The 23,718-nt window shown below is 42.2% G+C and overlaps 1 protein-coding gene across 2 annotated transcripts in view; it reads left to right on the forward strand.

The window, feature by feature from the left end:
* si (sucrase-isomaltase) overlaps positions 1 to 23,718 on the forward strand; it is a 68,965-nt gene that overhangs the window by 29,618 nt on the left and 15,629 nt on the right. For both annotated transcript variants that reach the window (XM_069687644.1, XM_069687558.1), the window contains exons 20-40: positions 2,131 to 2,187; positions 4,883 to 5,007; positions 5,272 to 5,360; positions 5,731 to 5,780; positions 6,260 to 6,451; positions 8,040 to 8,189; positions 8,299 to 8,505; positions 8,798 to 8,952; positions 10,401 to 10,569; positions 13,307 to 13,403; positions 14,150 to 14,262; positions 14,589 to 14,714; positions 16,835 to 16,963; positions 17,130 to 17,246; positions 17,359 to 17,421; positions 17,588 to 17,704; positions 17,802 to 17,892; positions 17,986 to 18,124; positions 19,175 to 19,308; positions 19,488 to 19,522; positions 20,552 to 20,668. In XM_069687644.1, the coding sequence (XP_069543745.1) occupies positions 2,131 to 2,187; positions 4,883 to 5,007; positions 5,272 to 5,360; positions 5,731 to 5,780; positions 6,260 to 6,451; positions 8,040 to 8,189; positions 8,299 to 8,505; positions 8,798 to 8,952; positions 10,401 to 10,569; positions 13,307 to 13,403; positions 14,150 to 14,262; positions 14,589 to 14,714; positions 16,835 to 16,963; positions 17,130 to 17,246; positions 17,359 to 17,421; positions 17,588 to 17,704; positions 17,802 to 17,892; positions 17,986 to 18,124; positions 19,175 to 19,308; positions 19,488 to 19,522; positions 20,552 to 20,668 (2,472 nt within the window). The remainder of the gene's footprint in view (positions 1 to 2,130; positions 2,188 to 4,882; positions 5,008 to 5,271; positions 5,361 to 5,730; positions 5,781 to 6,259; positions 6,452 to 8,039; positions 8,190 to 8,298; positions 8,506 to 8,797; positions 8,953 to 10,400; positions 10,570 to 13,306; positions 13,404 to 14,149; positions 14,263 to 14,588; positions 14,715 to 16,834; positions 16,964 to 17,129; positions 17,247 to 17,358; positions 17,422 to 17,587; positions 17,705 to 17,801; positions 17,893 to 17,985; positions 18,125 to 19,174; positions 19,309 to 19,487; positions 19,523 to 20,551; positions 20,669 to 23,718) is intronic.

Genomic DNA, 23,718 nt, shown 5'->3' on the forward strand with positions numbered 1-23,718 from the left:
CCAGTCGTTTCTAAATTCGTCTACACTCTGTAGGATGCAACGACTTGTAACAATTCCCTGTTGAGCGCGGCCTGACCCACGCATTCGCGCTGTGAAGTTGCGTCTGGTAATACCAGGCTACTCAGAAAATGCTTCTTTCCAAACGATGTCTCTAAAAACTCCCCGTGTGTGGTAGCAGGGTGCTGCTGAGACTTGACGGTGTGGTTTTACGCCAGGCTGAGGGCAGGACAGAGTGCCCACAGGTTTTTGGCTCTAAAGGGCCACATAAAGAGATGGGGCCAACTACTTCAGTCAGGATCACCGACTGGTCTTTAGCAACCCTTCACATCCCACCTTCCCTTTCTCATTATTATCATCTCCCTTCGTCTCTCTATTTATCGCTCCGTCCGCCTGCCTCTCCCTTTCTCTAATGATGCTCTTGCTCTATCAGTCAGATCAGTCGATGCTTTAACCTTGATCTCTGTGATAAACTGGAGAGATCTCCTGCACTCTTTCTCTGTCATCCCCTCTGGTCTTCATTCACACCTCCACTCTCCCTCCTCATGCCCATTACACCCTTTTCTTTTTAGCTCATCCTTTCATCAAACGTTGGCTCCCTTATCTCATCTGCATTCTCTTAATCAGCTCCTGTCAACTCACCCTTGTGATCCCATTTCATTTCATCCCATCTCTCTTCTCTCTCTCTCTCTCTCTCTCTCTCTCTCTCTCTCTCTCTCTCTCTCTCTCTCTCTCTCTCTCTCTCTCTCTCTCTCTCTCTCTCACACAGACTTTCTCTCTCTCCGTCACTCCCGCTGTCCCTTTCATCTACCTCAGCTACCATCTGATCATTCTGCCATCGTGAATCTCTGGCCCACCTGATCAAATCTTACCTCATGGCTAACTGAGCTTCAGTACTCCAAATGAGGATACAGGCCGCACGCCTTGTCCCTCTCAATCACAGTTAGCAGCCATGCTAAGTCCTGCAGTCCCTTCCCATTAGTCAGTGGGGTGAGTGATAGGCGCCCCGAGCAAATCAGACACCAGAAAACGAGGTGTAGGGGGAGCATCCATTTCCCCAGGCTGTCACCCCACAGGCTGTGCAGCAGTTGTGAAGGGTGATCTGCGTCAAACTGCGAACGTGGCCCTAAAGGGGACATTACGTAATTTGAATTTGGTTAGTAGGTCATTATGACAATATGTATTTATCATATTTGACCCTTTCTAGTGTTCATCACATTTTTCTCTTTACGGATTTGCTCTTATCTAACCATGCCTCAATCCCCGTTCTTATACCCGTGTATTTTTCTCAAGGCTTCCCGTCATCCGTCTTTCTTATTCCTAATGGCAGGCCTCAAAGGGCCACAAACAGTGACATGCTGCTAGTAAGGGAGAACAGTAGGAAGGGAGATGCTGGTGCCATCGGTGCCTTTGACAGACGGCCTTGGCCTACGCAGATGGCATAGTGTATTTCACAATTTGGTGGTGTCTTTTTATTTTAGAAGGACCTGTAGTTTGCTCTTTCTTTGGCCGTGCCCTCTGTGTTTATCTCTCTCTCTCTCTCTGCCTCTGTTCTGCACAGTCAGAAAGAGCAGCGAAGTGACAACGCTATCAAAGGCTTGGCGCTCGTCTATTGATTGCCCCCGTCTGTCGTCCACCTTAAGCCATCAAAGGCTGTCACCTATCAGTCGTCGCTTGATGCTGTCTCTTCCATCATCTGTTGCATCATAACACTGTAGACCGAAATGTCACAAGGGCTTTGTGGAAACTTTATACTAGATGATAGGCAGCTTTAAAATAACTTTCCTTGATGGGAACATTTTTATCTCCTTCTTTACTATTAGGTTGCAGAGATTTATAGCACCCGGAACTATCCTCACTTCCTTTGTGGTGTTATTGTAGCTCCTGTTTAGCCTTGTGAGATTAAGGTGTCAGGATTGGCGCAGTGAGCTGAGGCAAGTATTACTGACTGCAAACACAAATCAAACACGGGCGTGCTTTTACACACAGCGAGAAGCTGACACCTTTTGATGTCTGGTCCACAAATAAGAGCCGTATAATCTTGGACTTTATGTTAGAAACAAACATATACTGTAGATCATGGTTCAAAAACTGTGTGGACGCATTAAGACATATTTTGTTTGTCTTCTGCAGGGTGTGGACCAGGTGTGGGCATATATTCCAGACGCTGTGTGGTACAACTATGAGACGGTAAGAATACTTTCAACCATTTCCCCTTTACATGTACCACAAAAGAAATGATCAACAGTGTAATTAAGATAATTATAATAACTGGATCTGGAGTTGTTCTTGCTGTGCATTAATTAGCACACTGACAGCCGCCATTGCAAAAACTTGACCACTTCAACTTTAAACTGTTTTTGAAATATTTGTTTAAGTATAAACATTGGCAGCAACATAGTGAAGCTTCTCCAAGTGAAGTGCACATCATTTTTTTTCTGTTATGGAGGTCATACAACTGTGTCTAATCAGCAATGCAAGAAAACTGTTTTTTTTTTTTTTTTCTTACACAGAAAAGCATTGAGTTTGCTTTACCTACTCCATATAAGGAGACAGAATAATAAAAGATGCTTCAATATACATCTCGACATGCAGTCTAAATAAACTAAACATTTTCAGATACATTTTTAATAAATAAAAAAAGGGATCACTAATAGGCGAAACCAGATTTATTGTAGGATTTCTCTATTAGCATGCATTAGATCGCACAGGTGTACCTAATTAATTGTTAACATAAATGTACAGCAAATCATTGCAAAGGGGCTTATCAGCATTATGTTACATTAGTCACAACATCACGTACACAAAGAGCATGTATCACATGAAAGTCTTTGCCTCGAGTTCTTTGTTTGAGACCGAGAGACCGGAGCGATAAGACGGAGCGAGGACCGAGATAGAGTGAAAGAGGGGACAAGGAAGAGAGGAGAGAGACTATCTCCCTGACGGAGAGATAAAAGAGGGGTTGAGTTCCTTTGGGACCTTATTTGGGCATCACAGCAGCGATGTAAAGCGCCCACTGATCAGATGAACGATTAGATTGGCTGTCTTGCCGACGGCCCCTTGTCCTGGTTGGTCCCCTGTGATTATCTGGGTAGGAGGATGGAAGGGTGGGGGAGCACTGCTGTTGGGAAAATGACCATGAAAAAACAAGTTAGGGAGAAAAATAAATAAGAGGGGGAAGGGGGTATGGGAAGGTGGGGTGGGGGGCGGGAGTTGAATGTAAAGACAACAGGGAAGGACGGTACATAACACGCAGACAGAGAAAACCTAAAGGCAAAGGAGAAGATGAGAAGAAGAAAAGAGGGATGACAATTACAGAGTGTAGAGGAGTGGGATGACGGGGGGATTGGCTAGCAAGAAGGAGAAGAAGAGAAGGCAAGGCTACAGAAGACCTCCTTAAGGCAGACAATGAGGGGGAGATAAGATCTAAAATTGCTTATAGACGCTCCACTAACTCCAGCCCACACACACGCCCATACTGTGCTGCATAAAATGACACACACACACACACACACGCACGCACGCACGCACGCACGCACGCACGCACGCACGCACGCACACACACACACACACACACACACACACACACACACACAAGCTCAGTGGGAATGGAGGAAAATGGGATAAAAAAAAGAAAAAAAGAATTAGAGCACCACAAGAGAGAATAACAGGATGTGGAGAAGGAAGTAGGTAGAAGGAGAATGAGAGAAGAGAGTTTTAAATTGTTTTAGCCCCGGTCTGAGGATTCAGTCCTCAGGGGATCAGAAATTAACTGTGCTCGATCTGGACCCTCAGAGAAATGAATGGAAGAGCACAGACAAAGAGACAGAGAGGGAAAGAGAAAGATGAGGCGGAATTTGTTTGCTCTTCTTAAAGAAGCGCTTAACCAGGACGGCACAGCCGCACAATGTATCACTACGATCGCAAAGGCAACAACTTAACGTGATCCTCGAGTGACTCAATCACATCACTTTATCTTATGAGCATTAATGAAAACCGTTTAATTCAGTATAAAGGGAAAGGGGGGGGGCAAAAAATAACAAATACATATAACCATGACACTTCAGGTAATTACTTGTATCAAGAAAATCATTTTTTGTGTGAACAGTTCTAAAAAAAAACCAAAAAAAGTAAGTAAATGTGGCATTATCTAATTAAATGTGTGATGATTTACATACATTCTGAGAACACAAATGTAACCACAGAATTATTGTTTAATTTTGTTGACATTAAGAGTCGAACGGATTTTAGATATATCCTTTTATCAGAAATAATTGAAATGTTATATAAATCAGGCTATGAAGTATATATGAAGAAATATATTCAGAATATAGCTAGGAATAATAGTGGAACGTTTAGTGCATGTAAGTACAACTGAAGTAGAGATTTCTGAATATTTTTTTAACCTTAATTGTCATATACATTGTTCAGTCTAAACATGTCTGTTGACTTGGTGATTTGTGTGACAGCGGTTGCATCAAAAAAAAGAACGGGGAGGGACCTAAAGACCAAATGTTTGTGCTATGCCACTTTTTCCACCAAACACTAATCTGATATTCAAAGGATCATTGTTCTCTAATTAAAAATAAAATAAAATACATGCTGAACAAATTGAATAAGGTCAATTATGCGTAGAAAGTGAAAAATAAACACCCTTGTAGGTTTGCGGAGCCAATACAAATAACAGACTCGTTTACACCAGCAGCAAAAACAGGTTCTCAGGTTTTAAAGGGTCCTCCGAAAAAGTGAAAATGTATTGTCCTGATTGCAATTCCACACAAGACCTAACCTACCCTATCCCAACCTTGTGGGTCGTCATAGAGACTGTCCAGCCCACAAGGAGAAATTTAAGCGGGTTCAAATATTCTGATCTCCTACCAATCAGATGGAACGGCTGGCAGTCCGCAAACAGCATGTTCAGATGCATCTACCGGCTGACAAGCTCGGTTTACACATCAGAGGTGGTGCAGTCCTCCCCACACAGAGACCTGACGTCACCACCACGTACAGGTACACACACACACACACACACACACACACACACACACACACACACACACACACACACACACACACACACACACACACACACACACACACACACACACACACACACACACACACACACACACACTATATGTGTAGCGTATCTCCTCTTACATTGGAATCGTTCATTTGTTTTCATTTATACGTTTTGCAGTCATTTGATTCATTTAATTGTAATTACAGGCCCATATGGTGTTTGTACTTCTCTGTTTTTGTACATTTCTCTAGTCGGCGTAAGCCCATGGGTTTGATCATTGCCCTCGATGACAACATGCAGGCAGCTGGGGAGCTATTCTGGGATGATGGAGATTCTCGAGGTATTGTTGCTTCTCATTTTAAGCCTTTTTTGTGCAAACATGTGAGTGCGTGTGTGTGTGTGTGTGTGTGTGTGTGTGTGTGTGTGTGTGTGTGTGTGTGTGTGTGTGTGTGTGTGTGCGCGCGCGTGCGTGCGTGTGACAGTATCTTGTCATTACCACTGATCACAGCCATTCTTGTATGATCATCTGAAAGAAGTGTTTATCTTTTTGAGCACAAAGCATCACACAAGTCTACGTAACAGTTCAAACACTCTCAGTCAGCTCACTCGCATTAACAAACAGAGGTCAGTCACTCTGCTGCGTTACTGTGCATGAGTTGTGTTAAACTGCTGTTACAAACATTAACAACTGCATCTCCTTCCTTCTACAGAAACGGTTAAGAATGGCAAATACATCCACTACAAGTTCTCTGTTATCAGTGTAAGTTTCCCTCACATGTACCTACACCAACTCTCCAAATCCAGCCCACATATTCCTTCTGATCTGAGCCCAAGTTCAAAGTTCAAAACCGGTGGAGACTTTTGGCTTTTCCCAGTCCAAATCACCAAGTGTGATTGATCCGTGTTGGGCAGCTAAAGCTTTGTTGGATCAAGTACTGCACGTTCTTGCTGTACACTGCTCTGAGGATTGCCTTGCATGTTTAATGCACTGTATGCGGGTGATGTTCCTCCTGCAAATTAGCATTACCCTCGAGTTTATAAGCCAGTTGATTCGCCGGTACTGGATGTAAGCTGTGACTGTGAATCTATTATAAAAAAAAAAAAAAAAAAAAAAAAAAAGTAGTTTATGTTGCAGGATACAAATTTAGCAATAATATTTTAGCAATTTAATTTTGATAGCTTGCAGGACATTTAAAGCAGTCAAATTAGGAATGTGGTTGTGTCTCCGCTGCTGTTTAGGGAATGCTGACAATGCAAGTGACCCATGCTGGCTACAGCGACCCAAACAAGATCCAGTTTGAGAACATCACTGTCCTCGGGGTGCCGCATCCTCCCCTGTCCGTCTCTGTGACTCATGTTGGCACTGGAACTGGTGGAAACACTACAACCTCATTGCCGACTGCCAACATACAGTACGATCAAGCCAAGGAGGTAAACGCACACATTCTCATAGATATTGTCACACTCAAATGTGAACTTTATAAAGTATAATATTAAGGTTTTTGCTTGTAGTGATGAACCTACAAACTATTATCACTTGATTCTGCAGTTCTCCTTAGCTGTACAAAGTCCCTTTATGATCTTTCAGCTCATTATTTTTGTTATATATCCCATAACTCTGCTGTTTTGGTTGATTCTCTCCTCAGTTAAAGCTTTTTGTCAGTAGAAAAGTTGCGATGAGCCCACTTGGACCAAACAGCAGACACGCTTTGTGACAAGCTAGTGTAAACGCAAATCATTTAGCAACAAGGGACTCAGACTTGATGGACGCCAGGCTTATATTCATCCATCGACCAGCAATACTAATGCTGCATAATGAATTGATGTTTGCTGGTCATGTAAATAAGTTGACCGTTTTCCAACAGATTTGCCATATCAACTTTGTAATATGGTATCAACTATTAGAATGAAGCCGACGACATTTGACGATGTCAGATTGTTTAAGCAATCTATTGTTTGCGGGTTGTATTGCTAGCTCAGAATAAATATAGAGTAATAACGGGGAGGGGGCGGGGGGTCCAGAAAGGTGTGAAGTCGCACTGTGGAGATCTGTTTTGTGTGCTCAAGTATTCTCGCGTGAGCGCGCATGTGTCTGCAGTTGCGCTGGTGTTGCTCCCCAAGGTCTCACTGGTCGCACACACACAAGCATGCACTCATACAGTGAATCTCTGTGGTAATCTGTTCCGGGGGGGGGGGGTGAAGGGTAAATGTGCTGTTAAACCTAAACTGTGGCTTATCGTGTCCATCAGTCTTGGTGCACCTAGTTTGGGCCTTGAATATAGCTCAGCTGACAAAACAACATTAGTTCCATTGAAGTGTACTTCACCATACCCGAGTGATATTGGCTGCCTGTTCTTATTCCATCTTTGGGACTTGATTACATTTTTACCAAGTGCCTGCTTACTAGATAGCGTTACTGCCTTCTATATTATTCAGCGTGTCTGTGTTAAGTGTCTCCCTTAAAGTCCATGTGCCTTTTTTTTTTTTGTGTGTCTTTCCTTCCTTTCTCCTCATCCTTGTTTTCCACCCTTGCTTCCCTCCCTGTTCAATTTCTGGATGTATCCCTCCGCCAGCCCCTGCCTTTGCAGTCTTCTTTCTAAAAATAACTTTTTGTGCGGTTGTGTATCCTGTGTAATGCATTTAACACAAAAGACTCTATGAAGCATTATTCCAAGATAAAAGGCTCCATTGAAAAATGACTGATGAAGATCACAGAAGTCAGCTCACCAGCGGAGAAAGGCATCAGATGGTGACTGCAGTGACTAGAGTGAAAAGGGCTCCCCGAGATTTGTCGTGAGAATGACTCATTAAGGAAATTAACAGCTGCCTCTTAATCGATAGCACATGCAACATCAAGCGCACATTCTGTCTCAAGGAGGCATGTCTGCGCCTGCTTGCATGAGGAGATAGTTCACTCACAGACGACTTGTGATGAATGCCCTCGCGTTGTTTTCCTTGTGTTAATAATCACCACATTCTTCAAACGTTTATCCTCCCCAACACCTTGTCACATACGTAGGTTCTGTTCCTGCATGGCATCGCCTTGAACCTGGGGGAGACCTATGCAGTGCAGTGGGGGGACGGAGCTGAGGCTTACCAACGCTTCAACTGCCATCCAGAGGATGATGCAGATGAGGCTAAGTGCGAGGCCAGGGGCTGCATCTGGGAGGTGAGGACGGACTTACTCGGATGCTGTTCACATGCACAAATACACGTGATTCTACACATTATTCCCGTAATCTGAAAGTCGCTCAGTTTCCCTTTGTTTCCCTACTCAGCACACTGCCATTGAACATGCCCCATGGTGCTACTATCCGAAAGATTATGGTTACACTCTTACAAAAAACGAAGCAACCAGCTCAGGCATGACACTGGACATCGCTCGGAACAAGAAGTACAGGAGCAGTGGTCGTCCAGATTCACCAGACATTGACACACTCCGTGTCCAGATTCATTATCACAGCAGCGATATGCTGCAGTTCAAGGTGAGGGTGTTTATTCTTTGTGCTGGTCGTGGTGCATTCATCTATTTATATTTCCTCTGTCTCAGTGTTTTTCCCCTATGCTCCCTCTCTGGCTATTTTTCTTCCTTTCTTTTTTTTTTCAAAGCACCCATCCTAGGTGCCTGCCCCACATAAAAACACACACACACACACACACACACACACACACACACACACACACACACACACACACACACACACACACACACACACACACACACACACACACACACACACACACACACACACACACTGACAACCTCTCCATGTCTAGATGTGGGACCCGGCTACCGATCGCTATGAGGTACCAGTGCCACTGTCAGTGCCTGCTACTCCTGAGGTGGATGAGAACAAGAGGCTTTACAAGGTCGAAGTCACCAACAACCCGTTCGGCATCCAGGTCATAAGGAAAAGCTCAGGAACCAAGATGTGAGTATTTCAGTTGTACAAGTGGTTCAGGGGTGCTGAACCTGAAGCTGTTGATTCTATGTTCAAGTTTCCTGTTCTGTGAGGTTTAGATTCATTACAGTTTACTTCAGCCCCACTTCACCAGAAAACGACAACACGAGCAAAGGAGGAAGTCAGGTGACATAATGAAGACATAAATAAATAAAGAGTGACAAAGTCTGTGTGGGGAAGAGGTTGAGGGGGACTGGATGGATAAAATCAATCTAACTTTTGGTGCCTAAACCTTAGTAAACTGCAGCTTCAAAACATTATGCATATGTAAATTGTTCTTACTGTGACAATGAATATTTGTCATTTTGGCATAAGAGCTTTTCCGTTTTTTAGGTATGAGGAGATGGTAGCCCTACAGGGGGCGCCATAAACACTCATACGTATTGTTGTGGGAGTCAGTTGACATAAAACGGTTTTGTTGTTTCGACCCCACTTGAGGATGTGTTGTTTTTTGGGGGTGGGAGAGGTATTGTTCATCTTTTTTTCGGAATAAAATAAAGTGTGTTAATGCAGTTTACTTCCCATATTCAAAAACAAACTGCCATCCACTACAAACATGCAGGACACACAAAAAAACGACAGCTCTGATGAAATGTACCATCTCAGCAGTGCAGGTACTTGTTTCATGGCTTGGCTCGGTCAACTCCCATAATATTCATCATCACATTTTGGCTGTAATCTCTGCTGTGTTTCGGGTTATCACACTTTATTTTGGCCTTTAACTTTGTGTTATACATTCCTGTCCTGGCCGGGTAGATATTAAAAAGGTCATGTTAATCGCTTCTGGTTAGATGAAGCTTTAATGAATAAATAAATAATATGGTGTCATAATCATTAATATAAATGAAAATTCATCCAATTTGTTTTCACTAGAAATCTATTCTCACTTTCCCTTAAACTGGCCCCTTCAGGGTGATGATTCACCAGGCAATTTTGGGTAATACAGATTCTCCTATTAACAAGCAATAAAGTCAGACATGGCATACAATTTCTATTCAACTGTTTTCAGGCAAGAAACTCTTTTCTTCCTGTGAGATTAAAGTAACAATGCTGAGTCAACTCCTCTGGTATTGTTACCTAATCAGATATGCTCAGGAAAGTTGCCCAGTGTCTCAGTGCCTAAAGTAGTTCCCTCTTGTTCAGCAGTCATGATGATGTCACACAAAGAAGCAGAGTATTGGAGTCTATTCAAAGCATATCTCAACGCAAGGGTGACATTATTTTGTAGTTAAGCCGTCCGTGTTTTTTAAAAGTGTCAGCTGAAATTTTACTAATTAAAATTTATGAAGTATGTTGAAGGGGTGCCTGCAGTTCTTATGGGACATTATGCTTATTTCTGTCAACATTTTGTGAATAACTCCCTTTGACAATAATTCCCTCTCCCTCTCCCTGATTTAATCCTCTGTCACGTTTCTCAGTTGGGACTCCTCCGTGCCAGATTTTACCTTCTCAGACATGTTCATCCAAGTGTCGACTCTGCTGTCATCACGGTTTGTCTACGGCTTTGGGGAGACAGAGCATCCCACCTATAAGCACAACCTCAACTATCAGACCTGGGGTATGTTCTCCAAGGACCAGCCTCCTGGTGTAAGTATTACACAAGGGCACGTAGTGCAACATCACAAATGTGCATACATGTACAAAATCAATACAGCTATATTCTCTTTCACTTCTGCTGTTGATGCACAAATGATACCATCTACTTGAAGTGTTGTTTGTTGGGTAACAATTTCAATTCACAAACTTTTGACAGTGAATCAAAGCAACACCTGATTTACTCCTTTTTAAGCTTTGACATGTTCTATCGAGACCCATGCTGTGCTCGTTATGGCATATATATATAATAGAGCACCCAGCAGTCAACCTCTTGAGACTGCAGAGGTGACTTGTAAACGACCGTCCTCCTCAGTATGTAAACGTGTCTTTCTGTCATTCGTGTCACATTGATGTGTTTCTGTTGATATGAGCGGCGGTTATAGAGGGTCATCATGTTTTCCCTGACCATGTCAAGGCCAGACAGGATGAGGTTTCCACCTGTATCAGCATTATCAAGTGGAATTACTGAGCTATCAAGACAGCTCCACAGGGTTCAGACAAATGTTATGGGATCCCTCAGAGAGCGAGGAAATGAACGTTAGGAGGGGGGAGAAAAGAAGGAAAGGAAGAGAGGAGAAAAGTAAGGAAACAAATATAGACTAACAGAACAGACACCGGCTACCATTAGGTGTTAGTGGACAAGCTAATGACCTTTCTCCTTCTTGAGCCACGTCTATCACACCATGTAGCTGGGCCACAACAAAACACGCACGCACGCACACACGCAACAAGAAAAGCCATCTAAAGGAAAATGACAGCGACCGAGCCAGTCCTCAGAGCCCTTGTATTACAGTTTAACAACTTCTTATGAAGTGCAGGAGGCTGATAGAGTGTGGCATGCCCATGAGTTTTGGTTGCAGGATGGTGACATTTGAAAGTGGCAGATCTCCTGTCCCCGGCCACCTTCCTGTCTGCTCCTCTTCGCCCAGTCTGCCTAGTTCCATCCTCATCTAAAGCTTTGAGGACGAGACGGGAACCCTCTAAATCCACACTAGTGCCGGGTGGTGTAACAGTTTATTCAGTGTACCAGCTACTTTATGTTATCTATTTTTAATAAACCGCAATAACCAGAGCAGTGTTTAAAATGTTTCAATACCCATTCATTGGGTATTGCACTGCACAGCTCATAGAACTGGAATGACAATCAAGTATCTATGATTGTGCTGCATTGCTGCATGTCATAGACTCATTGAGTGGTGTGTATCGACCTCGATTAACGTGTTGCTCTTACTAACGGTTGTAACTTCATAACAAAACAAATAACCCACAACTGCCTCTCTCGCTCAAACACCACAGCAAGCACATTTGTAAAATTAATAATTGTACAATATGTTTACTGACATGTCTCTGCTGAATGGCATGTTGGGTACACTGGCGCGCTAGCCAGTTAGCATAACAGTCCATTAGCAGCAGCGAGAGACTCCATCGCTACAGTACGTTGAAGAAAGAGAAAGAGCGATGGCGAATACGGAGAGACCGAAGATGCAAAAGAAGAACTTGTACCAAAAAAGAGCAGCTGTGTCTGCTGTTTGGCAGTTTTAGGTTTAAAAAAAAAAAAAAAAAAAAATCAGCCGTAGACCAAAACACTATGTGTTGTAAAGTTTGGCGAGCCCCTATTGTGCCGAAGCCATCAAACGGTGAAACGGCTAAGTCGAAGGGTCGGACACCTGCGATACTTTCTTGAGGAAAAGCAAGCAGGGGATCAGCATTACAAACACAATAACAATCCATCTGTACAGGGACACAGGCTCGTGTACGTCAGTCCAGAAAAAAATGAGGTCAGAGCAATGACTAAAAGACAATATTGGAGATAAGCCATGTGTAGTTACCAAATGGTCGTTTGTGCTTCAGTTTCCTGCCCTTCAGCACGGTACATATTGAGATGAGAGTTGTTACTCCTTAAGAGCCACAAGAGGGAGCAGCACTCGTCAGGTGGAAACAAAGGCGTAGTGCTATGAGAAAGGCTGTGTATTTGTCACAATACCAAGTCAAGAAGGAAAATATGAATTCGTTATTCAAGTGTGGAATATATACAATAGAGAAAGCCATTGTAAACCTATACAAAGGCCCAGTATTTCAAAAAATGTCAAATAAAAAAGGAAAAAAACAAAACATTTATGACATCGGTATAAGTCTGATATAAACTTTTGGTGATACTGCCCAGCACTACCGTCCACACTCATTTGCACTAGAACAATATATTGTTCTATATGCATAATTACTTGAGTACACTATTATATGTACATACATGCATCAATATTAGTTTTTGACAAAGCACCAAAAGCTCTTTGGTGTTGAGGATGGTAATGCCGTCTGTACTACACGTAAGCCTTCCTGGTTTTGTTGAAGCAACATAGTTTAAAACCCCAACAGTGAGCTGGGAGAGATTTGGGGGGGGGGGGGGTTGGGTCCACAACTGGGTCCATTTAACTAGTACAGGAAGTCTATCTTTAAAACATGTTCTAGTTAGTGCACATTAATTTGCATAGAAGATGGGTGTAGGGAATACGTTTGGGGAAAACTATTCAACACTGACGGCGCTGGGAGCAGCGTTGTTGTCATACCTGTAACTACAATGAGCCATGTACTGTCAGGTGCAAAGGAAAGTGCTCATTAGGCAACACGATGGTGCACAAGCCAACATTGATACAAAGCACACACACACACACATCACACCGGCCATTTCACACTCTGCCTTCGAGGCTCACTTTGCGTCTCTCTTCTACAGTACAAGATGAACTGCTACGGAGTGCATCCCTTCTACATGGGCCTAGAGAACACGGCAGATGCACACGGTGTGCTGCTGCTGAACAGCAATGCCATGGGTGAGAGAAATACTCGTGTACACGAAGTCACACGGATGCTTGTGCAGACACACATTTTGCCAGTACATTCACGATACGGAAGGGGCCACCAACCACTTCCCCACGTACACACAGTCACACTCAATTACATATGCAGAGAGAATTTATGAATTAATAAGCAAAGCCATTTCCCATGTTTTGAGCACATGTCCTTTGACGGCGAGGCCGATATGGAGCCAGCATAATGCAATTAGCTCTTTCTACTCGTCCCCAATTTTGTATATTTGCATATGAAGCTGTATTGCATGCTCTCAAACTCAGACAAATGAACATACACACATACTGTTGTATCCGTATATCACTCCCTTGGAAAGACAGGAGTTTCTCATTCTGTACCATTGTCACCACAGCTCACCAGATCAAAAACTATTGTGTCATGTAGCGATAAGGTCTGAACCTCCTCTATAAAAGAGTGAAAAACATGTTTTAATGTATAACAACCAATTTAAATATTTTATTTCAGAAATCTTAAATTAATAGAAGCTCAAACTGAATATTCCATACTGTGCACTACTTACGGTATGCAAATAAAATATGTAAAGTGTTTTAGTTTATTGTTCTTCCAGTTTTTCCTCTCATCCCGCTCTGCTTGCTAACTCTTTAAACACAAAGGTGTACATTAAACAAACACACACAACACACACCCTTACATACCACTTCAAATTAATTATTTAGGAACATCAATGTCTTATTTGTTATGTGTCCAGACGTGACTTTCCAGCCAACTCCATCTTTAACATACCGAACTGTGGGAGGCATCCTAGATTTCTACATGGTCCTGGGACCAAAGCCTGAGATGGTGGTGCAGCAGTACACTGCGGTAAGTCTTCTAAAACTTGTGGTTTGTTTGTTTGTGTGTGTGTGTGTGTGTGTGTGTGTGTGTGTGTGTGTGTGTGTGTGTGTGTGTGTGTGTGTGTGTGTGTGTGTGTGTGTGTTTTGTGTCTGGCCCTAGGCCGCTGTTGATGGACTGCAGCAGCTGGGAGTTCCTCGCTTCATTGCGCGCTCTCATTTAGCCAATCTAAACACACATACACACGCACAAGCAATCAAACAAACACTTTGTGGACGCTGTTCCGTTTTCCTGCAAAAGAACTTTCTTCCTGTGCTGAACTGTTCTGACTTCCTTGTTTGTTTTCTTCTTAACAGCTGATTGGACGACCTGTTCTACCTGCCTATTGGTCCCTTGGGTTCCAGCTCTGTCGCTACGGTTATGCCAATGACATGGAAATAGAAAGTCTCTACAAAGACATGAGGGCAGCTGATATACCCTATGTAAGTTCCTGCACAAATACTTTTTTTTTTTTTTTGAGATGTCTGAATTTGAAGTAAGACCAGCACAAGCCACAACAGTATCGATTGCCATACCTGTGGCAGAAAATAATATCGACTTGTAAAGTTTGTAGGTGTGCTGAGACTCATTATCCTGCGGCAGTAGAAATCTTTCTCTGCAAAGATGCAAACTAGAGGATGTAGCATTTCTCTGAGGAACGGAGCAGGGCTTCTCCTTGGTCAGGGTGTAGTCAGTACAGTGCAGGTGTCCAACTCCACCGTCAGCAAAACACCTCCAGACTTGTATAATCCATGTTTCACTGTGAGTTTGATAGAGTGCAACATCGCGCTCTCTTCTGTTTCTCTCTTTAGACACACTGTTCTGTTATTGCCACCAGTCTAAAACATGGCTTCATCAGTAAATTGGACTATTTTACAATCATCTATTGTGAAGTGCTGATGTGTTTTAGCCCATCTCAAGCATTAGGTGTGTTTAAACACCGCTGATGTCCTCTGAGACCACTACTCTTTCTGATTGGAGTCTTGACTGCCGTGTTTCCCACAATCACAATGTTACTTAGCAAACAATATTCTGTTGGAAACTTGAGATAAAGCCCTATTTATCACAAGGGAGCTGCAAGTCGATTTACATCGAGATCAGATGCTTCAATGAAAGGGAAACAACACAAGAAAATCTGAACTTTTGTACAAAGGAGTTAATATGGTTAATGCTCCAAATATGCTGAAATATCTTTCTTTCTTTTCTTCATTTGACATGTCAAATGTTACTAAATCCACAAACTTCTTTCTGATTATCTGCAGTTTTAGATGAAAATAGGACAGATTTTATATGTGGTCTCAGACTTTTAGATCCCACTGTCGATACTCAATATCACACATAGTATCTACAGTGACAGAATATTACAGCACACAATACTGATCCTGCCCACAAACATCTGGTCCAATTACTTCCTAGCGCGTTTGCCTGCTTTTGCTGAGACACTGATTTCATTCAGTCAGTGCCTCGGCACAAGGAATAATTTCATTGGCCTCGTCTGAACAAATGCAATCTGAAAGCTTCTTCTTGTCCACTGTGGGTTGCAGAGTACAGTAACGTGCACTCAGTGGAATAGACTGAGCTAAAGCCAACATAATATCTGCCCATATTTTACAATATAAATATTGTATGCGCACAAAAACTAAATTAGATAAGAGTAGTTATTGGGATGAAGCAAAAGGGAAACACTGACATTGTGGATTACATTGGAAACATCCAGTTTATCCTAACTAAATGTGACCTATAATTTCATTTGAAATCCAATCCATTGTAGGTTTCAGTCTCTAGATGGATACTTCTCCCTCACACTGAAATCTGGGGTTCACATTCAGATGAACGTTTGGCCAAACAGCTCAAGGAACCAAGTTTAAAAAAGTCTAACGAAAAAATATATTATTCATACATGAAAACATTTATGTCTTATCATAGAAAGATGCCCCACTTGGGAAAACAGACCAGAATCCCATCGTCTTCATCGTGCAGAACAAACCATACGAATTTTCACCTATAACCAAGTAACCCTGAGACTATGCTTTCACAAAGCCCTAACCTGCAAAGGAGCTGAGCCTAAAGCCAAAGAATATCGTGTATCATTTACTGGAATAAAAAATTGCTGAAAATGCAGCTCCTTAAAAAGGCTACACATCAGCTAGCTTTACAGAGAAGCCAACTTTAAACTCACACAGACACACCTGGCAACCAAAGCAGATGAAGTGTTGCTCTCATTGTAGGAATTAGGAGCCGGACACAAATATAACTCCAACGCCCCCTATATCCTGTGTAGAAACCTAGAATGTTAAGTTGAACTTGCCAGAGTCACATATTTATTAGCCGAAATCAGACATATTACACCACCTTAGCGAAACGAGCCATTTATTTTCTTGCCGTATTGACAAGAAACTTATAATTAAATTACTATTATCAAATGACATCCATTCATTCATTCAAACAATGCCTACTTGATGTTGATTGTATCCACTAACTTTGTAAAGTTCTGGGAGCCAAATCTGCAGTAAATTGTCAGTTTGACACCATTTAATTTGAGCTTGACTGTTGTCTGCTGCAGGATGTGCAGTACGCAGACATTGACTACATGGAACGCCAGCTGGACTTTGTCCTGGACCGAGACTTTAAAGGACTGCCTGCCCTGGTTGACAGAATGAGAGGAGAGGGCATGAGATTCATCTTCATTCTGGTAATGACAAGATCATGGAAACTATCGATTACAGTCACATGACTGGCAAGAATCAGCGACCATAGAGCGCATGTATATTGATGAAGTCTGAAGCATATATCTGCAAATGATGAATGTGACATTACTGTGTGTACAGTAACAACACACTGTGTGTATTTAATTCCAGGATCCAGCTATCTCAGGCAACGAGACAGTTAGTTATCCTGCCTTTGAGAGAGGCCAAGCAGCAGATATCTTCATCAAATGGCCCGAAAACCTCAGTAATGGCATCGTGTGGGGGAAGGTAAGGGGGAATGGATGGTCAAACTAAGTCAAACAATATTCAAGCATGTATTGGTAAAGAGAGATAAAAACAAAGAGACAAAGTGATAAGCTTTTGAACCTGTGTTCTGTAGGTCTGGCCCGATTACCCCCACGTCACTGTAAACGAATCTCTGGACTGGGATACCCAAGTAGAGGTAATATTTTACATATCCACTTCACCAACACATAGCACTTCCTGGCTTCCAACATACTGAAGAATATGCCTGAACATTACAACTACCGATAGAAATGAATTAGTGCGCGAGGGCCATCGGTTTTTCAGCATTTCATTTCCTGATCACATTACTGCCTCATTTCCAGCTCTACAGGTCATACGCCGCATTCCCAGACTTCTTCCAATCTAAAACAGCCATATGGTGGCATCAAGAAATCAAGGATTTCTATGAAAATATCACAAAGTTTGATGGCATTTGGATTGTGAGTGTCCTGAAGGAGAAAACCAAAACACCCCGTTCACATTCCCCACTGATTCCACCTGATTCGTCATCACCTACACTCTTGTCTTCATTTGAAGGACATGAACGAACCTGCCAGTTTTGTCGACGGCACAGTTGGGGGGACCTGTCTTGGTAATCAACTTCTGGAATTCCCCCCATACATGCCACGTAAGACGCACACAATTGTATTTATTTTTCTTGCGTTATAATTTCAACATAAGGAGGGTGTCTTTAACTCAATCTACGTGTTTGTTGGTGAAGCCCTGGAGTCCAAACATCTTGGCTTAAAACACAAGACTCTGTGCATGAACAGCGAGCAGATACTCAGCGATGGAAGGAAAGTCAGACACTATGACGTCCACAGCCTCTACGGCTGGTCCCACACTAAACCCACCTACGAGTAAGTGAAGACCACGTTTGATTTGTGTGCCGTTTCACTATGTACATGGGTTTTTGAGTGCGCTCGTGTTTCCTCGCAAGCCAACTTCTGTATTGCTTTGGGTGGTGCGAGTCTGTATTATTTTGCACGTAAATAAATATATCAGCTGTATATTTATCACCTTCTATTTAAACATAAGGTTGTGCAAAAGTATGAACGCTAAATATGTCAATGCAGATGACTAATGCACAAGTTTGAATGTATTTTTTTTTTCCAGATTCACACCATCTCCATTATGTTTGTAGGAGCTTGAAAGTTTGTGAAGTTCCCGGGATTTTTTTTTTTTAGCATTACATGTACCCGACAGAAACTCTGCTGAAGGCGTTACGGCAAAGAAAAAAAAACTTCCAAAACAAAGTTTGCTTTATCAACAAAAATGACTCCTCATTTACAGTCAGTAGGGTTTTTCCACCTCTCCTCTCGTCATCAAAACACTCCACGCCGATTCACCGAAATAAAACGGCCAAAACACTTGAAAGTAGCCAAATTAGAATATTGAACCTAATCTGGCAAAATCTGACCAAAAAAATGTCTGAACTCTGTGTCGGTGGGGAGATTATAGAACAGAAAGATATCATTGCCGAAGCACTTAAAAGAAAATCCAGACACGCGAGACCGATAAATGATATATTTCCGCCAGAAATACGGCCTCATCAAGTCTTAATGATGATATTTGCCAATGTGAACGTGCATCGGTCCTTGTGGTATAATTGTGTTCTCACCACAGACAGGGAGGCCAGGCTGCAGAGATAGCTCCAGCAAAGCCTGGGGATGCTTGGGCTATGAGCCCAGTTGCTTTAGCTTAGGAGTTGTTTCATTTTATCACTGTTAATGATTCATGATTGGATTTGAACAATTACAATCAATAAGCTAATGCACTTGTGTAATTAATGGACTTTGTTAAAGAGGAAGAAGACACTTTTATATTCTGCTAGTTGCTAGGTTATGTATATGTCTGTGTATTATGTCTATGTGTTATACAATCCCCCTGAGTTTCTCTTCTCTGTGCAGTGCCCTGCTGAGCGTGACAGGTAAAAGAGGCATAGTGGTGACCAGGTCCACTTACCCCTCCAGTGGAAAATGGGCTGGACATTGGCTGGGAGACAACTTCGCCGGATGGGACCAGCTCTCTAAATCCATTATAGGTACACATTCAATATGTTGTAATTATACTCTTTAGGAAAAAAAACATCTCCTAATATTTGATGGCAGTTTACAGTAATCTGACAAAAGTGGGGTTTTAGAAAAGGACGGTGTGATCTATCACACATGCTTGCAATCCGTGCAAGCATCCGTAACGTCCTATTTTCCATTTGTTCTCCAGGTATGATGGAGTTCAGTCTGTTTGGCATCCCTTACGTAAGTATCATCATGTGATCTAGGTTTTGACAAGACGTAATCTTATTGATGTGACCTTGTCCTCTCTAAATAGATTACAGCAGCTTGACTGATGTTATTTTGCTTGTTTGACCCTCTGATCAAAGGACATTTTCAAACACAATGTGAAGCATGTCATTACAAGCATAACCCCAACCAAGAGGCCTTTAGCTCGTCTGTCACGACCTATAAAACCTTATTGGGTAGTCTTAACTGAAACATACGTTTCATACATTGTTGTCCCGGCCCTCTCTGTCTTTACTTGTTTCCCCGTTTTCTTAGTATTAATTCCTTCCTCGCACTCGCATATCTTTCTTCTGTCATTTCTTGTCTTCTCAGTGTGTCTAATAATAATTATAATCTGACACCATATTGATCCTTATATGCAAAATCACTGGTATTCCCCCAGCCGAGCCACAGAGTCAAATATATAATGCACAATGACACTTCAGAAACATGATGCTTGCAATAAAGGACACCGGCTTGTATGGTTGAAAGTAGAGGTCGACCGATTATCGACCGGGCCGATTATCAGCACCGATATTTGTCATTTTTACGATTATCGGTATCTGTATTTTTTTTAAACCCAAAACACATTTTAAAATCACATATCAAACATTCTGCTGGTGCTTCAATAAAGGATTTCTTCATTTTAACAATAAATACCCCACATTGCAATATATCTTCATAATAAGATGAATAATAGCAGTATTTCTTTATTTAAAGTCATTTGAATTAAGTTCTGTGTTAGAATTTGTTATTCCAAATTTTGACGCGAAGATTTTCATTTTGTCCCGCAAATGTATATCTGTTCCAAATATCAGTTTATCGGTCTCCTTGATTACCAATAATCGGTATCGGCCCGGAAAAAGGCATATCGGTCGACCCCTAGTTGAAAGGTGTTTTTTGTAGTGACACCTGCCACCTGATGACCCCGTTTCTCGTTTCTGTCCATCTCCGTGTCCTCACACAGACACATAGTCCAAGACTCTTTGTGTCCCTCTCTTTCAGACCGGGGCCGACATATGCGGGTTCTTTAATGAAGCTGAGTATGAGATGTGTCTTCGCTGGATGCAGCTGGGGGCCTTCTATCCATTCTCGCGCAACCACAATGGCAAGGGTTTTCCGGTGAGTGAATAACAAAACAAACAAAAAAAACACATCCAGAAAGATGTACGGCGCTGATAACTCTTGTCCTTCCTTATTTATGGGTAGGGCTGCGTATCAAACTTTGTTACCATTATGGCACCGACCCAATTGCTCCGATACTATCTACTATAGAAAAATGTTCGGTACCAAATCATCGATACCTACTCCACGTATGTTTTTGTTTTAAAACACATAACTTTGCAACTTCTACGCAGGAGTGAGTGTCATTAGCGAGCCAACATTTACCAAACATAAACTCATCCCATCCACGTAGATAAAATCAGTTTCAGCTAAATCCTCCATTAAAGCACCTTATTTAACACTTTGCAAAACGATTCTTTGGCCAGGTGCCACTAACTAAAGGCTTCTCTGTGTTCAGTCAGCTAGGAGACCACAGGAGCCGTAACTTACCCACCCCTACTTTTGTATATATTAATGTGAAATTAAATTCCTAATTATCAATTGGATGTACAAATGTTAGCACCCGTGAAAGTTTCGTTTTGTGGCTGTGCCCCAACACAACAGGTAAAGAGAGATGTTACTCTGATTCAGTGCTGGTAACTGAGGTATAGATCTTTCTTGTGGTCTGCGGAAACACAGGAATCTTGGCATGCATTTTCTGATGTGCCTGTAGAATGTAATAAACAAAGATGACTTCTCCATTCGTCATTCTCCTACTGTCATAGCTGTAGTGGTGTTGTCAGGTGGTAAAATAAGGTTACTCAGAAGTCCAAGAACAATTCTACTTAGTTCCTCAAACCACAAACTATGTTCTAAGAATATAAAAAGGAGAATTGTAAATGAACATGTCTTTATTAAATATTCACATTGTTGGATATAAACTCCTGTATAAACCTGTCAATTCCATTAAAACTGTGATACTGAATATTCCTGGAAGGGAATCTCTTACAGCCCACTCTAATCCTGTGAGCTCTGCTTATTTAGACAACAACTACAGTACTTGCTACTAACCGCTGACTCCACTGGCCTTAAATGACACCACTCAAATCTGCTTTAGCTAGCATGCTCTTGTACTCTGAAAATATTGTGTCAACTTTTACGAACATAGTTTAAACATTTACCAACATCTACAAACTATTTTTGGCATAAATGCAAAATCAGTTCCTTTCCATTTCCTTCGCCATTTCTGTTTTAAGCTGTGTCTGACATACACACACACACACACACACACACACACACACACACACACACACACACACACACACACACACAAACAAAAAGATAGACCTGTTTGGTGTGTAGTATCGGTGGCATTCATTCTAGCAGCGACCTTTAAGAGCGTTGAAACACATCTGAGAAATCCAATAACGCCCGTCCGGACATCGATCCCACCAGGCGAAATTTCTCTGCACTGGAGTCTGCAATACTAGACAGGACACAGTTGTGTGTGTGTGTGTGTGTGTGTGTGTGTGTGTGTGTGTGTGTGTGTGTGTGTGTGTGTGTGTGTGTGTGTGTGTGTGTGTGTGTGTGTGCGTGTGTGTGTGCTTTTTAACGACATGGAGAGGGGATATAATTGAATTCTCAAGGTGATCTGGGCACCACTGCACACCACCTAACCTCCACTCCACACACACACACACACACACACACACACACACACACACACACACACACACACACACACACACACACACACACACACACACACACACACACACACACATTCACCCCATGATTCCAATCATTTAATAATGGCTTGCAAATGGGTGTTTAAACATGGGTAAAACTGACAGGGAAAAAGCACACGCATACACGGCAGGAGAGGGCGGCACAAAATGACAATTTGAGAGGAAGAGATAAAGAAAGGGAGACAAAAAGTGAGAAGGATAGAGAGTGAATTAATGAGAGAAAAGTACTGGTGTTAATACTTAACAGAAGAAAAAGAGCAGACCGACTAAGAGTAAAAATACCAACAAGAAAATACAAAGAAAGGAATAGGGAGGGGAGGAGAAGTTCACGGGCTATGAGACGGAGAGAGGGAAAAATATAGGGGGTGAAACTGCTGGGGAATAAAACAAGATGGCAATTTAGCAAGTTTTGAAGTGGTGGTGACACGTGGTAGTAATAACGATGTGAGAGGCAGGACAGGGGTGAAAAAACAATTTACCGATTTTGAAACACACGCAGTCAAGTCAAAAAAGAGGAATGTGTGACAGGAGGGTGCTCTGCGAAAGGAGAGCAAAATGTCTGAACCAGCGGGAAGAAACGAGGGAAAAGAAAACCAAGGTCAGCGACGTCCTTATGTCGTCTTTACTGTAAAAACGATGTATTTTTCTCCAGTCGGCCAAATAAAATCGCTATTCGTCAGACAGTTAGTGACTGTAACCTCCAGTCTGATTAACAAGGCATTTGACAACAAAGTATTAACATCACAAACCAGACGGGAGGGTACACAAGGTCAGAGAAAGTGGAGCGAGAGAGAGAGAGAACGAGAGAGGAGAGATTTTGCAGAGTCATTCCCGGAGCTCGGTCACGCCTAGTGTCTCTTTGCCCTCAAACAACTTCCAATGTTGACCTCGAGATAATTTCACTGCACCAGCAATGTACTGCACTGTCTACGGACACATCAGAACCACACTAATTAAAAAAAGATATATTCTCCGCCACGCCTCGTTTCGGCAGTCATATTGTAGTCGTGCATATTGCTATTCATCCAAAGGGACATATTATTGTGCCTCTAAATATATTTTCTTTTTTTCTGATGTGATGTCTACAATGCAAAACAGGGACTCAAAGGTTTATTAGATGGGGCGAGAGAGCAGATTCCAGACAGATAAATGATGAGAAGTAGATGGGAGAAGGGCTGACAGTCAGATAAACTCATTTTTTTTCCAGTATGTGCGCAAACACAGGCCTATCTGGCTGCAACTCGTGTGTGTGTCACAAGGCCCTTCGCCACTATAAATGTGGCTGTACATTAGGGGACTTCATAAGATGGATTTTCTGTCTGCTTCTCATTCTTCTCACATCTCTTCATCAATCCTCCTCTGGTTTTGCACAGATGAAAA

The sequence above is a fragment of the Brachyistius frenatus genome, unplaced genomic scaffold (assembly GCF_029030835.1).
Source record: "Brachyistius frenatus isolate BFR_SWC_R1_liver_20210118 unplaced genomic scaffold, ASM2903083v1 Contig_1, whole genome shotgun sequence".
Taxonomy (NCBI): domain Eukaryota; kingdom Metazoa; phylum Chordata; class Actinopteri; family Embiotocidae; genus Brachyistius; species Brachyistius frenatus.